The sequence below is a fragment of the Dromaius novaehollandiae genome, chromosome 1 (assembly GCF_036370855.1).
Source record: "Dromaius novaehollandiae isolate bDroNov1 chromosome 1, bDroNov1.hap1, whole genome shotgun sequence".
In the NCBI taxonomy this organism is placed as follows: domain Eukaryota; kingdom Metazoa; phylum Chordata; class Aves; order Casuariiformes; family Dromaiidae; genus Dromaius; species Dromaius novaehollandiae.
The window spans coordinates 64,997,694-65,010,941 of NC_088098.1; the positions used below are offsets into that span (position 1 = coordinate 64,997,694).

The 13,248-nt window shown below is 46.0% G+C and overlaps 1 protein-coding gene and 1 pseudogene across 1 annotated transcript in view; one reads left to right on the plus strand and one right to left on the minus strand.

Annotated features, from left to right (window-relative positions):
• The window catches only part of CACNA2D4 (calcium voltage-gated channel auxiliary subunit alpha2delta 4), a 134,008-nt gene that overhangs the window by 8,814 nt on the left and 111,946 nt on the right, over positions 1-13,248 (minus strand). The window contains exons 32-36 of the mRNA XM_064509925.1: positions 8,396-8,466; positions 7,462-7,537; positions 5,530-5,582; positions 4,437-4,492; positions 2,891-2,911 (exon numbers count right to left, since the gene is read on the minus strand). Of these exons, the coding sequence (XP_064365995.1) occupies positions 2,891-2,911; positions 4,437-4,492; positions 5,530-5,582; positions 7,462-7,537; positions 8,396-8,466 (277 nt within the window). The remainder of the gene's footprint in view (positions 1-2,890; positions 2,912-4,436; positions 4,493-5,529; positions 5,583-7,461; positions 7,538-8,395; positions 8,467-13,248) is intronic.
• LOC135323628 (uncharacterized) lies at positions 1,005-2,352 on the plus strand (annotated as a pseudogene).

The following is a 13,248-nucleotide window of genomic DNA, read 5'->3' on the forward strand; positions in this document are numbered from 1 at the left end:
GTTTGCCCTAAACCAATGAACTCTCAATGTCCCATCATGTTACATTTGGTTCACAGCACTGCTGACTGGAGCTTTCATAGCAGCAGAGCCATTCCCTGTGCAAAACAGGTAAAGGTATGGTACAAGTGTCTGCCAGAATTTAGCACATTGCTCATGCCAGGAGTTACAAAGACATAACAGAGCCTTAATCCAGCTGCTCACTTTTCCCCTCCTCCCCAGCATAGAATTAGCTTCTCCATTAGCTTCAGCTTCCTGGTGTAACATCATCAAACCATGGCGTAACAGCCATACAAAAATCAGTGGTGTAAAGGGTAGGGGGGCAAGGAGGGGGTGACGTAGACCCTTGACTTTGAAAATATGGAATGGAAGGAGATTGAGGCCTTCCAAACTCCGTTGGTGTTGAAACAGGGCTGTTGTGCTGAGCTCGGCAGACTTGGAGAACCAAGCCTTAACGTGAAAGGGAACTAAACAAATTACACCATGCATACCTGGGATAAACCTCCACTTCAGCTCTGGGCACCAGACTAGAGAGGTGTCACCTGAGCAGAGACCCTGGCCCAGACTATACCGTGGTGGCACTCACAGGTGCAGGCTGTGCGTTTGAAGGTAAGCAGTGCGTTTGAAGGTAAGTGCACCAGGTTTAGCCCCTTCAGGGGCACTTTTGCCACTGCTAGTATGGCCTAAGTCACTAATAGAAGTTGCGCTTCTGTTTGCAGTCTTTTACAAATGCCTGCAATTCATTTTGCTCTGGGTTAACCTCATCATGTGCACTAAGCTGTATTTTTAAACTGTGTTAAACTGGCACAAGTCCCCTGCACACACCATCTTAAATCAGTTTCTTGGCACAGGCTAAATGAAAATAAGCCACTTTAAAATCTCCTGACTTGGGCACAGAGACAAGATCGACCTAGAACAGAGATTATGCTTAAACCTACTGCCACTTATTTTGCCTTGGAAGCAATGCAGCTACAGCAGTATTCACAAGTTCAGAGGAGCCCAGTAGCATGTACATCATCAGCGTTACACTTGGGCTGAGCCTCTGCATGCACATGCTGGACATCAAAACGTTATCAGCAGCTGTGAGAGTCTGGTGGTCAGGGATTAGTAAACAGTCAGGGGAGCTGATAACAAATTGCAAACTTTATAGCAAAGAGTGAGTTAATTCCAGGCTGTCATTGCTACCATCTGCACTTCCAGAAAGACTTTGTCAGGCAGTTGGCAACCAATCCTTCTGAGCAGCAAAGGAAGCCGCCGCTCCTTGTTATGAACTATACAGCCCAGATTGTGAACTCTTTCCCACCAGCATAAATCATGAATAACTACACCCAAGTCAATGGATTTACACTGGTGTAAATGAGACAAAATCTGCCACTTAGTTACAAATACCAAGTTCTAAGTACTAAATTCTGCACAATACAAAGCACAGAATTTAATCAATTATCTTGTATATCCTTTGTGGACATTATCATGCAGTCAAAAACCATTTTTTTGACCTGCAGAATTCTAGAAATAGTCCTTTCTAGGCTGCAGCCCTTGGCTGAAAGTATTTTTGGCTTAATTAAAAGCTTTCAGATCTGTGATGATTTCCATAAAAGTAGAAGCCCTTACAAACACAGACAGGAATGAGATGCTGAGAGCAGTGAAAAAACTGTTGAAGCAAACATGTCTTCTCACCGTCACCGAAAAGCAGATTTGCATGATAAGTGCAGTCTGAATCAATTATGCCCATATTCCAACAGCAAGTCTTGCCTTCCCAGAAAGCAAGAGAACTTGGGAAGCAGAAATATGATCAGAGCTGCAGAGCCAGAGTTGCACATTCAGACAAGGGTGAACATTAGATCCTCAACCATTAATTCTTCTGTATATATCCCCAAATAAATGTGTATTCAATTTCTCTCTCACAAAATGTGTCCCTCTCTCCATACTTTTTGCATACACGAGCCTTGGCAGGCAGTCGAGAAACTGTTAACATCTCTGGCAAAAATCTACAGCCCATTCTTAACAACATGTGCAATTCATTCCTTCCAGCCCCAACAGTATTCTTCTACCCTGCTACTCCCTCCCCCACACATGGACACTCATTTTTTTCATCCACAGCCACATTCCCTTTCTCATCCTCTTCCTCATACATGAAGACACATTCCAGCAGTCTCTATTTCTCTGATGCATACATCTTGCTGGGCAGAGAACAAATCAGTGAATATGAACTAGATATGGAAGCAGTGAGATACAAACACAGCCAGTCTGGACTGTGTCTGGAGGGATTTCTAACTTGCCTGTAAGAGTGGATTTATGAGCTAGAGCATATACTTATCAGTTAAACTGACTGAAAGTAATACTGCATTATCCTAGAGCAGGGCTGGTATTCATCAGAAGGAGCTATGCCATGGGGTGTGGAAAAGACTTAAGTTGCCTCTTAATATCTGAAGTCTACAAGACCCATATAGTCTATATTGCAAGGAGGCACCGTCTTTGTTAAGAACAGCCTGTTAAAAGCAGTCTTTGTTTTTAGCAAAATGCCTGAAAAGAGTGGGGCAGCTGGGAACCAAAGTGAAGGACAGGCCACGTTACAAGCGTTAAGGGCTCATCTATGCTACAGTAATGAGTGATGGTTTTGTCTGGGCCTGCAATCTCTGAGGAGACTGGTGCGTCCCTTCTTTTACTGACTTCTCAGTGACAGACCTTCAATCACCAGCTCAGGCAGCTAAACAAGTAACAGCACTGCTTGCTTCTTCTCTTCGTAGTACAAGGGAATACAACTGGACACTACCATGTTGCTGTGAAACCTTGCTGCAAGTTCCATGTTGTCCAAGAGTTGCAAAAATGTCTTTCCTAGCCTGGGATTTCTAGCTAAATCCTAATCTTTTTGTTGCTAAACAGTTCTACTTACAGTGATGGAAGACAGCCTTGGCTGGACAAATCACATAACACACACACGTGACGAAGATGGAGCCACATGACAGTTTCACATGATGGCAGCACAATGAGGAAATGATTTCATACACGGAGGTCATGGAGGTGATGCAAGAGAGAGATGAAGAAAGCAGAAAAGGAAATAGCGATCAGTAGTGCAGCAGTCAGACCCCCCCCCCCCCCCTTCCTTGCTCGTATGTCAGAGATTAAAACAAATTTCAGCCATTTAGCATCCATAACAGCTCTTTGCAGGAACACCAGGCCTCTAGGTTTGTCTGTCCTCCAAAAAGAGCAGTCACTCCTGCACTAACAGAAGTACTGTACTTGCTCATCTGACTCTTCCTCACTGATTTCTGCATGGGGCCACTCTGTTTATCCTGATGTGTGTTGAGGAGCATGCAGTGCTGCACAGGGGATATCTGCAACTTCCATCACCACATCTGGTGATCCCCTTTGGAGGAGCCCAGTGGGATTTAAAGGGTACCTAGACACTGGGCTGGCTTACTGGCTAGGAGGAAGTTTTGCTTTTGGAAAATGTCTGCTTTGCTATAACACCAGGAAAATTCAGTGCAAATGAAAGCTCAGCCCTACAGTTAGCAGGGAACATATCACTGCCTCCAGTGAAAGTACCTTCAGTGCTGAACAACTAGTCTAGATGTAGTAACAGTATCTACATTGCTGTGCAGAGCATTCCTCACTTTTCCCTTCGGGTTGCCTCATGGCCATTTACATTTCCTGCCTGTAGAAGCAGGGATGAGACCACAGAGGCTCTTGGGACCTTTTTAGCAGGCAGCCTTGTAACTCCTGGGCAGGTCACTGGATTTCAACGGAGACATATCCCTCTGCTTCTTCTGCTGTACTCAGTTACTTTGCAATAGCATGTGCCATGGTCTTTTATCTTCCAGAGAGAGTTCAGTGGGAAAGTATAGACCCTCGACATGTTATTTGAACCAGCCAGTACAATTCAGCAGAGAATCCCACAGGATGCTTCAAAAAAGGATTTAAAGATGTTATTTTTGTTTGAATCTTACAGGCTCTGGCTAGCTTCCAGTGATCCCTGCTAAGCTCTGCAGAGCCTGCTGGTCCCAGTCCTGTTCTGTTCTGTCCTGTCCCATAGGCCACCATCATGAAGAAACTGAAGGGAGTCTTTCAAACTGAACGGCTCTGCAGCTGATAGACAGAGGCTTTTGTCCCAGTGCACGCACTGTGTGTGGGGAGTGCCTGGAAAGAAGTTCCCTGTCCTGCAATTATACTAAGGAAAAGAAAGCAGCATCCTCTGAGTTGCACGTTGAAGGGCTTCACCCTGACAGCTCTGGTGCTTCAGTAGGCTGAGACGGGAGTGGAAGGGGAGGGAGAAGTGGTGCTGGGACATGGAAACTGGATTCCAGATTCTGCAGTGGGAGCTGCAGTGTGGGGAGAGGGCGGTGTTTTCGCATGATGCTGGCTTTCCCATGCAGCTTCTTCTGCCACTGGTGGCTGTAACGATCACGTGCTATGGGGTGGCTGCATTCCTGTATACTCACCATCTGCCAAGTTGTCTGACTGCCAGAAGCTACTCATGTTAAACTCCAAAAGGAAGCTGTCAAAAGAGCAAGAACAGAGGACACTTTTTCAGTATCCTAGAGGGACGCAGGTGTCAGTGAGATGGCCCTGTGGCCCAGTATCACTCCCAAAATGTTCACTATGAATTTTCTGGCAGTGGAAGTCTGAAATATATATATATGTGTGTGTGTATACATATATATTTGCTCCACATGATACAGTATAGTTCTGTATCATGGACTCTGGAATAACTAAATGGGCTTTTTCCAGAAGTACATACTGTATGTCCTTCTACTGAAGGAATGACTACAGTGGCCCCTGAGGCTGCTGAGGGATTCAGTCACTGTGAGAGCCACCTGAGGAGCAGGCACGGATGGCTGCCAGGAAACCGGCACTCTGGCTACACAGCATCAGCTGCAAGTCACACTGAAAAATTCTGTAGCAATAAACTCGGGCTCTAGGATCTGGATCTTTTCCACATCTCAGGTTGGGATAATCAGGGTCAGTATTTCAGCCTGGGCCCAGCAAGCTGAGCAGAGGCACTTTGATCCTGATTTGAATCTGAACTCTCGCTCCTGACCCCTGCAGTTTGAGGTGAGCCTGAAACCACTGCTCGATTCAAGGCCTCCCCTCACCCTGCTCTTTTCTCCCCTGCCTGTCTCTTGGATCTGAGCTCCCTGGCTTCATTCTTTCAGTCCTCACCTCCTGTGAAGTGAACATGTGCATTGACTCGGCGCAGGCAAGTGAGACAGGAAAGAGGACTTCAAGGATCTGCACCAGGCCTCGAGAGACCCAAGTCCTATTTCTGACTCTGCCACTTTCTATTGAGTGACCTCAGGTAAATCCCAGACCCATTCTGGGCCTCTGCCTCTCCATTTGCAAAATGGGAATAGTAATAGTTTTCTGTCTCCCAGGAGTGAGGCACAGGCTCCAGGAGCACAGAGCTGAATGTCACAAAAAGGCTGACAGCAATGTCCTACTCTGGGGCCTTGGGGCCCAAGAAACTTGTAGTTTTCTTAGCTCTCACCCTTATCAGTACGAGCTTCCCAAATGTCCATGTCTTTTTGTACTCACATGAGGAAATCACTTATCAGCCATTTCACTGCAGCTAGGAAGGCATAAATGGGCTGGAGAACAAAAAAAAAAAAAAAAAAAAAAAAAAAAAAAAAAAAAGAGAGAGAGAGAGAGAGAGAAAAATACCACATAAAGACATGGTCAGAGATTTTATAATTGTTCTGCAGGACCCCATGTTTCAGACCAATTCCCTCCACTGGTCAGAACTCTTGAAGACAGGCTGGAAATTCAAAGTCTGGGTGTCACTGGAAAATGCTCAAAATGCATCAAAAGGCAACAAAGCTGCCTTGCTACTAATAATATCTTCTCACCCCCTCCCAGGCAGGGTCAGGGAGTTTATCGCAAATGTATGAAGGACTTTGAAGATGTAATTGCTGGATGATTTCTCTCCAGTATGGATGACCTTCAGAGCTCAGAGTGGGAGAGAAATACAGCTAAATGGGACACCACCCGTTTCGGATGCTTTTATATTCTGATGGCAAGCGGTGTTTCTGGGACAAGCTACAGTATTGTCCAGGAGTTACTGTTATCTGCTATTGATTATGCTTGACTGTGCTTTTATCCAGCCTTTCCTCAAAATGGCATGTCTACTTTCATTTTCTTTCTTTTCAGCTACAAATTAGAAATTCAGCACTGTCCCAGGGACAACTCATCTACAGAGAATCCTGCTGGTTCTTTTCTTCGTGGTGACCATGTCTAATTCTCACCTCTCTCTCTCCTAATCTGCCCTATATCCTCAAACCCAAAACAGATACAGCAGTCACAGGACACAAGATAATCTTCAGTTACTGCTAACTCACTTATCTTCAACCAGAATAAGTCAGCAAATGGTAAAATGTATAGATGGTTGGGAATTGGGTTGATTTTTCCTATGAATGCTGTATATGAAAAATGCACTTTTCTTGATTTCTTACTTTCTGAGGGTTTTGCTAGGAAGGGAAAGGGAGAGATGAGCGCTGAATGCTCACCCTGTTATTCTCCTCCCAACTTCCCTGATTTTAGCAGCTCAGAATTTTTTGACATTTCTTTCAATAACCAAAATTTTATAGGATATGATCAAACAAATATTTTCACTACAATCAAAGTATTTTATTTATCCACCATGCACAGCAATTGCTAAAAAATTTAACACACTATTAAAAAGTAATATTTTGCTGAAAATACTTTTTAGTAGGAAAAAATGACAGTCATGCCATAAAATGTACTTCCAGCACACTATAGGTATCAAAAAATGATCATAAAAGTAATAAACACATCCCTATTGAGGGTTGCTTTAATGAGTTTGAACTGGATTAACTTTGGATTAATTACTTAGTTCTGTCTGGTTGAGGCCAGGTTAGGAAGGTAGAACAGGATTAGATTATTAGGTTGTATCAGACTAAGAAGTGATTGCATTTGAGTACTGGTGAAACTGTTGACTCTGTCAGCTCGGCCTTTCTCTGGGCTATCAGCTCTTCTCCCAGCTTTAACCTTCTTCCCAGTTACTCAAGCCTACTTGATCTTCCTTGAAAGGCTGACGACTTCCTTGAAAGGCTGACGACTTCATCCCAGATGCTCTGCTCACTGACAGTGCAACTCTCCTTTTTGAGCTGCTGAGTAAAACAATGTCCTGTAAAAACAACTCTGTTCCTTTCAGCTGCAACCTGGTTTCTTGGCTTTTAGAAGCCTGACACAGTCTAGTTCCTGTCCTCTCCCCAGTCCTTCAAATTTTCAATGAGACCCTATATTCCAATAAAGAGCCAAATTGGGAACCATTGTCAGTGGCTGTCACTGCCTCAGAAAATTGCCTTACATGAGGTTGTGCATTGCCATCTCTTGAAAGCAAACAGCTACTAAGCTCTTTTGGGGAATGTGCTTCATCAAGGTGTTGGAGATGCCCTAGAAGAAAGCCTCCACAGACTATCCCAGGGCTACGTGCAGAGAGATACGTACGCTGAGCAGAGGCCGGGCTCCGCTGTGGTGGTGGTAGGGCATTTTACACATTGCTTGATAATCGTACATTGTCACCCTACAATCAAAACAAAACAAGGCAGCAGTCAAAAGCAAGCAATGCAACTGCCTCTGAGACACTCATGTCAGTGTGCACTACTTTTTTCCTACTTGGACCACATTCTAAAAAAAATTCTGTACTGAAGAACTAAAGTGGTAGCCTGCTTATATTCCTCTCTGCTCTTTGGCCACTTCTGAATTTTGAAAAGTGAGATATACAGGCCCTGGATTAATGTAACCGGGTCACTACAGGAGGAAATGTGTCCCTAATTTCAGATGATGAGCAACACAGACTCTGGAACAGGAAAATTATAATTGTATCTACCTCAAGTCTCCCTACTTCCTGTTTTCAATCCGGTGAAATTCTCAATTCTCTTTTGAAAACTACTGGGGGTGTGGAATGAAAATAACAGAGGTATTTTTAAGAGAGAGAAATGTTCTCAGCTAGCTGCAATGCTCCGTCTGGAAGGGTCTCTCAACGAACCACTCACAGAAAGGCTTTCCAAGAGGCACAGGGAACTGAAGTGCTTTCACGCAAAATGCAAAGAAGTGCTTCCCATAGTACTTTGCCTTAGAAATGACAGAGAAGTAGCTGCTCTCTGGCAACACAAAGCTTGGGAATTGCTGTATCTGACAATGCTTTGCAGCAGGCAGAAGGGCAAGAGATGAGAAGAAATAGGATGCATGGTGACGATAGCTGAGCGAGCCAGGGGAAGAGGACAGGCAGTCAAAGGAGCTCTTGTAGTAAAATGAGAGCCACATGCACCAGGTCAGCATCCGCCCCCTCCCCAATGGTGCTGCTTATGGGGGCCTGATACACCCTGCTCCACACACCATCTGAAAGCAGAGAAGTACAGAGCAGAGATCCACCACTTACCGCTTGAACATGCCCATGTTTAGCAGTTGGGTCATTACTGAGCCATCCACTGCACCAAAAAATTTTCCAGTCTGCAAGCACAAGAAAGAGGAATAAACTGTGAACAGTAAAATTTCCAAGTGCTCTACTGCTTCAGCTGATACAGTCTGTCTAGAAGCTGAAGATTCTGCTACCTACTGCACATAGCAAGCATTTTAAAGAGTTTGTCCTTTGTCTGGTCAGAAAGTTTGAGGGAGGACTTTCCCGCATTGCCAGTTGGGTATTCTACGCCATTCCTACTGTGCTTCGAAATGGCTTAGCCCACATAAGTCCCTGCAGAGTCTGACAGAAAAAGGCAGACTTTAAAGCTGCAGAGACCCAGGCACATTAATTCACTTGGAACCTGGATTCTCTTGTGAGTTTTTGTGAACCCATGTTCTCTGGATCCGAAAGCTTAAGTCTCATCTACTTGAGCCTGCTCTGTTAGCTTGGGGCCCAAGCGCCTTCCTAAACCTCTGTTGTCCAGTTACCTGACTCACCATGTATAAGCGCACAGTACAGATTTATTTAGGTAGCACAAGCAATTTTACAACTCACTGTGGTGCAAGTTCCAAACATGCAGTAGTTTAAAAACCAAACAACATATCACAAACTGATTCATCCTTTTAGTTTGCACCAGACATTATGCACTATTACAGTCACAGCTATTGCCCAGGCTCTGCCCTAGCAGAAGTTGCAATTGGGAGGCAACAATCCCCAAATTCTGCTTGCATTTCTGGACTAAAAGTGGGGCTTGTGACCCTCTGGTCTCATTTATATTTCAGAGCTGATAAACCCAAGTAGGGTTACAACCGCAACTCTGGGAACCACCACAATAAAGGCTTCTTAAACTGAACGACAGTTCTACCTTTCCTGATTACTAAATTGTGACAAATCTATTACAAAAATGCTTATAATCTGCCAAGTCCACTGCTTTGTTTGCAAGCAAGTAAATAAAATACGTGTAAATAATGAAAATACAGATACAGATCTGTCCTCTGTATCCTGGCTCATGGGTCTTGACACAGTAAACAGCTCCCATATGTTATAGAACCATTCATGTAGTTTGTGGGGGGACATTTTACTTTTCCACTGATAGGCTACCTGTTGTTTAGCATGTATAAGCAGTTGGCAGATGACTTCATTTATTTGAATGGGCCATTTCCACTAAAAAAAAGTGGATTCTAAGTGGAATCTTAGGCAGATTTAACCTAAGATCATATGGTAATTGTCTAACAGTAGTGTTACATGGTTATGAGCCTCCTCCCAACAGGCTTTAGAAGGTGTTTCACTGCATAAATCGATACATAACATCAATTTCTGTTTTAGCATTTGGATTTTAATTATCTCGGACATAGCTAAATGTGTCTGAGCAAGTGCTGACTTCTTCCACCTCTCCAGCTCTTTCAAGCTGATTATGATGGTTAGGAGGCCAGCTGCCTGCATTTAATACCAGTCTGCAGCCACAGCAGGAGCTAGAGCAGTGGGATTTAACACAGCACAATCTGCAGCTGGTGTGGCAAGGGCAGAGGGTCACTGCAGGACCGCAGAGGGGACCTGCACTGTCTGGAGATACTGATTCTTATTGGTATGAGGGGATATTTGTGTAAGTGAGGGTAAGGCCTAGGGAATCGGTACAGAAAAGCATCAGCAAACTGGCATTTAACACAGAGTCAGACAATAAAAGCTAAACATTGGTTTAGGTATTCTGTGCGGGTAGCACACATAAAGCCACTACTTGGCACAAGCCGGAACAGTTTTTTACCAAGGCAACATTTTGCAAAGCAGTTCTCATTACAGTCTCCTGCCTCCACTGACTGTCTGCTGCTCCCGCAAATGTGCCCCTGCTGTGTTCCTCCTTACTCTCAGCTCTGGGCAGGTTTCCACAGGCCCTTGTGATTTCAGAGATTCAGAGAACAAAGCATCACCTCTGACATCTGTGCATGACACACGGTGTGTCATGCTGCCCTGCAGCTGAGAGCATACAAGTGCATGGACTACGCACAGTAAAGAGATGCATCTCGGAGCACACACACAGCTGGCAAGGTCCATCGCTGCTTATGGACATGTATCCATCCATGCTTTGCCTGTGCGCTAAACAATTCACACAAATACGGTGGAAGGCAGCTCATTTTGTGTCTGCTGTGATGCTGTGCATGATCAGGAATCACCACTGCTAGCAACCTTGTTAAATCCAGTGCTGGGCAGTGGACTGACAAGGGCTGCTGTGGGACTGGCACCAGGGAGCTGTGGACAAATGGCCAAACAGGTCAGGCATGGGGCAAGCACACAGCCTCCTTTGCTGTATGGCTCAAGCAAAGACAGCTCTTGCTTTTTTCTGCAACCTGCGCTCAGGCCCTGGTGGGGTCTTGGTCTGCTAGATCCTGCTCTGCACCTTGTCCCGGGAGTCCCACCTGGGTGCTGCTTGCAGAATTACCCTGCGAGATGCCTCAGGGAGAAGGCAGAAGGCCCAAAGAAATACTTGTAGCGAGTGAGGGGACATCTGAATGCTGCACGTGGAGAAATCTCAAGACTTCAAATCTGCAGCTGTGCCTCAGGCACTCGTTCCAAGTGGCAGCGAAAGACGGCTAAAAACTCAGGGGTGGTCACAGGGCAACGACTGCAGACATCGGCAGAAAAACCCTGTCACTGTGCAGAGCAACTCTCACATCTGTGGCGGTGACAGCTGGCGGGGAGGGCTGTCTGCACAGGCCCGTGCCTGGCTGGGATGCAGCTCTGTGCCAGTGTGCAGGGGACGAGTTCGCCTCATGTTTTGACAGCGCTGGAAAGTGCTCCCCTGGCAAAGCCCTTGTGGCAGCGCAGCCTGGGCCTGTCAGATCTTTCCCTTCCTCCTCTGTCCCAGATTGCCTGGTCTCCTCTCCCACCTACTCCTTTTTCTTGACTCTGGCTATTAACTCTTCGCTCCCTCTGTGATGAGTTTGGATGGAGGATTAGTCTGAATTAAGAGATCACCCATTCTTTTTCAAGTAATCCTGCAGGGAGCTTCCATCTCATCAGTCATTAAAATCCTGAGTCCCTCTTTCTTCTGCAGTGGCTTCTGGCTGTCAGTAAGCTTCTTGCCACCTTCAGGCAGTGGTCATTAGAGCCAATCCCCCATCCCAAAGGCGGAGGGAGGCAGAGCCTGCAAGAGGCTGCTTTTAGAGGGTTTGTCCATGGAGCCCCTCTTGTTTCCAGTGCAGGTTGTTCAGGGAAAGGGGTGCAGGCAGCCCTGGGCAGGGAGCAGGCTGAGAGCAAGGTGAAGCACGGTAGCCCAAAGGGAGCAAGCAGAGAAACAGAGCAGAAGATCTCACAGCCCCTGGAGCAGCTCTCAGCGCCAGCTGCCCGTATGGGCGCCGTAAGGACCCATGCACTTTGGCACCTCTCCTCTATTTTTAGCTTGAGTGTCCCCCTGGGAATCAGCGCCCTGTTGGCAGGTTCTGTTTGTCTTCGATGTGAAGCCGGTTCCTTGGCTGCCTTTCTTGGGCAAATGCAGGGGAGGCATCCACGGCCCCGCTCGCGCAGGAGCCGTAACAGTTTGTGCTGCACAGCCAGGCAGATGGCCTGCGAGGAGCGCTTCCTCCTGAGCCGCTCTGCTTGGCGTGAGTCACCAGGATCACCCGCACACACCCGCTCGCTCCGGATCTGACGCACTCCCTCCTGTTCTGGCCAGTTTTGCAGAACAGGTACAGCAGGCGGAAAGCCTTTCTCCCCTCTGCTAGACATAAACACTGACCCGGCTATCTGAGCTGCTCTTGCTGCTGCTGGTGTTGGGTACGAGGCAGGGACTCCCACACAGCAGCATTTAGCTACGAAGGCTGTGACACCCTGGCTATTGATTCGATGCTGCTGCTGCCTATGTGCCTTCCTGATTGGCTAGGTGCAACCTTGAATTCCATATAGGGTCTAACAGCGTGGACACCCGTGGTGTCACTGGGAAATAGAAGCAGTAACTGGAACAAGATAAAGTCGTCATCTGGGAAGGAAAGTAGTGGTGAGCTTTCCAAGGTCAGGGGAGGTAATGGCTGGAAAAGCTGACAGTATTGGTGCCTGCCAAAATGCCTGATCTCAGAGGCATGTGGATAATGTTATAATTTACCCAAACCCACTGTAAGGCCAGGCTTTTGCTAGTCAGATCTTTTAGAGGCCAGTTTTTCAAAAAAAAATTTTTTTCCATAAGATGCAGAAAAATACAACGACTGAACCTAGGATGGCGATGCTGAGAAAGAGCAGTAAATGTGGCGCCCAAAGGATGTAGCTGCCCTTATCTGTGAACACATGCAACAGCACTCAGTAAAGCACCTTTGAAAATGCCATGGTGGTCAGAGGAGGAAATGGTGACTCATAAGACTAAAAAGACCAACCCATACTGAACATACGGTAGGACCTGGCCTCCCGCAGTAGGGAGCCATTACAACTCCAATGCGTTTTCCTCCTTTATTTTTCAAGCTTTGTTTGCTTTTCTTGGCCCAACAAGCCATTGAACAGGCACATTTACTGAAATATCCATTGTGCCAGATAGGTCACTTTTCTGATGGAGAAGAGGTTGGTTATTCCTTGCAATATGCACTACTTTATACCTGTCAGTGCCACCTCTGGGTGCTACTGTGTTGCTGACTCACTTTGCTTCGCCTGTCTTAACAATTCTCATTTGGCATCTCTGAAGTTATTGTGCAGTGTCTGCAGAATTCACTATGTCACCTTTCCGTTTTGCCAGCAGATTAACAGATATGCTAGCCAACAAAAGTCCAGAAACTATGGGACACATACTGCTGATGTTTTCCATTCTAAAAATCCTGTTTTATTCCTCTTCTTTTTTTTTCTGTCTCAACTACCTT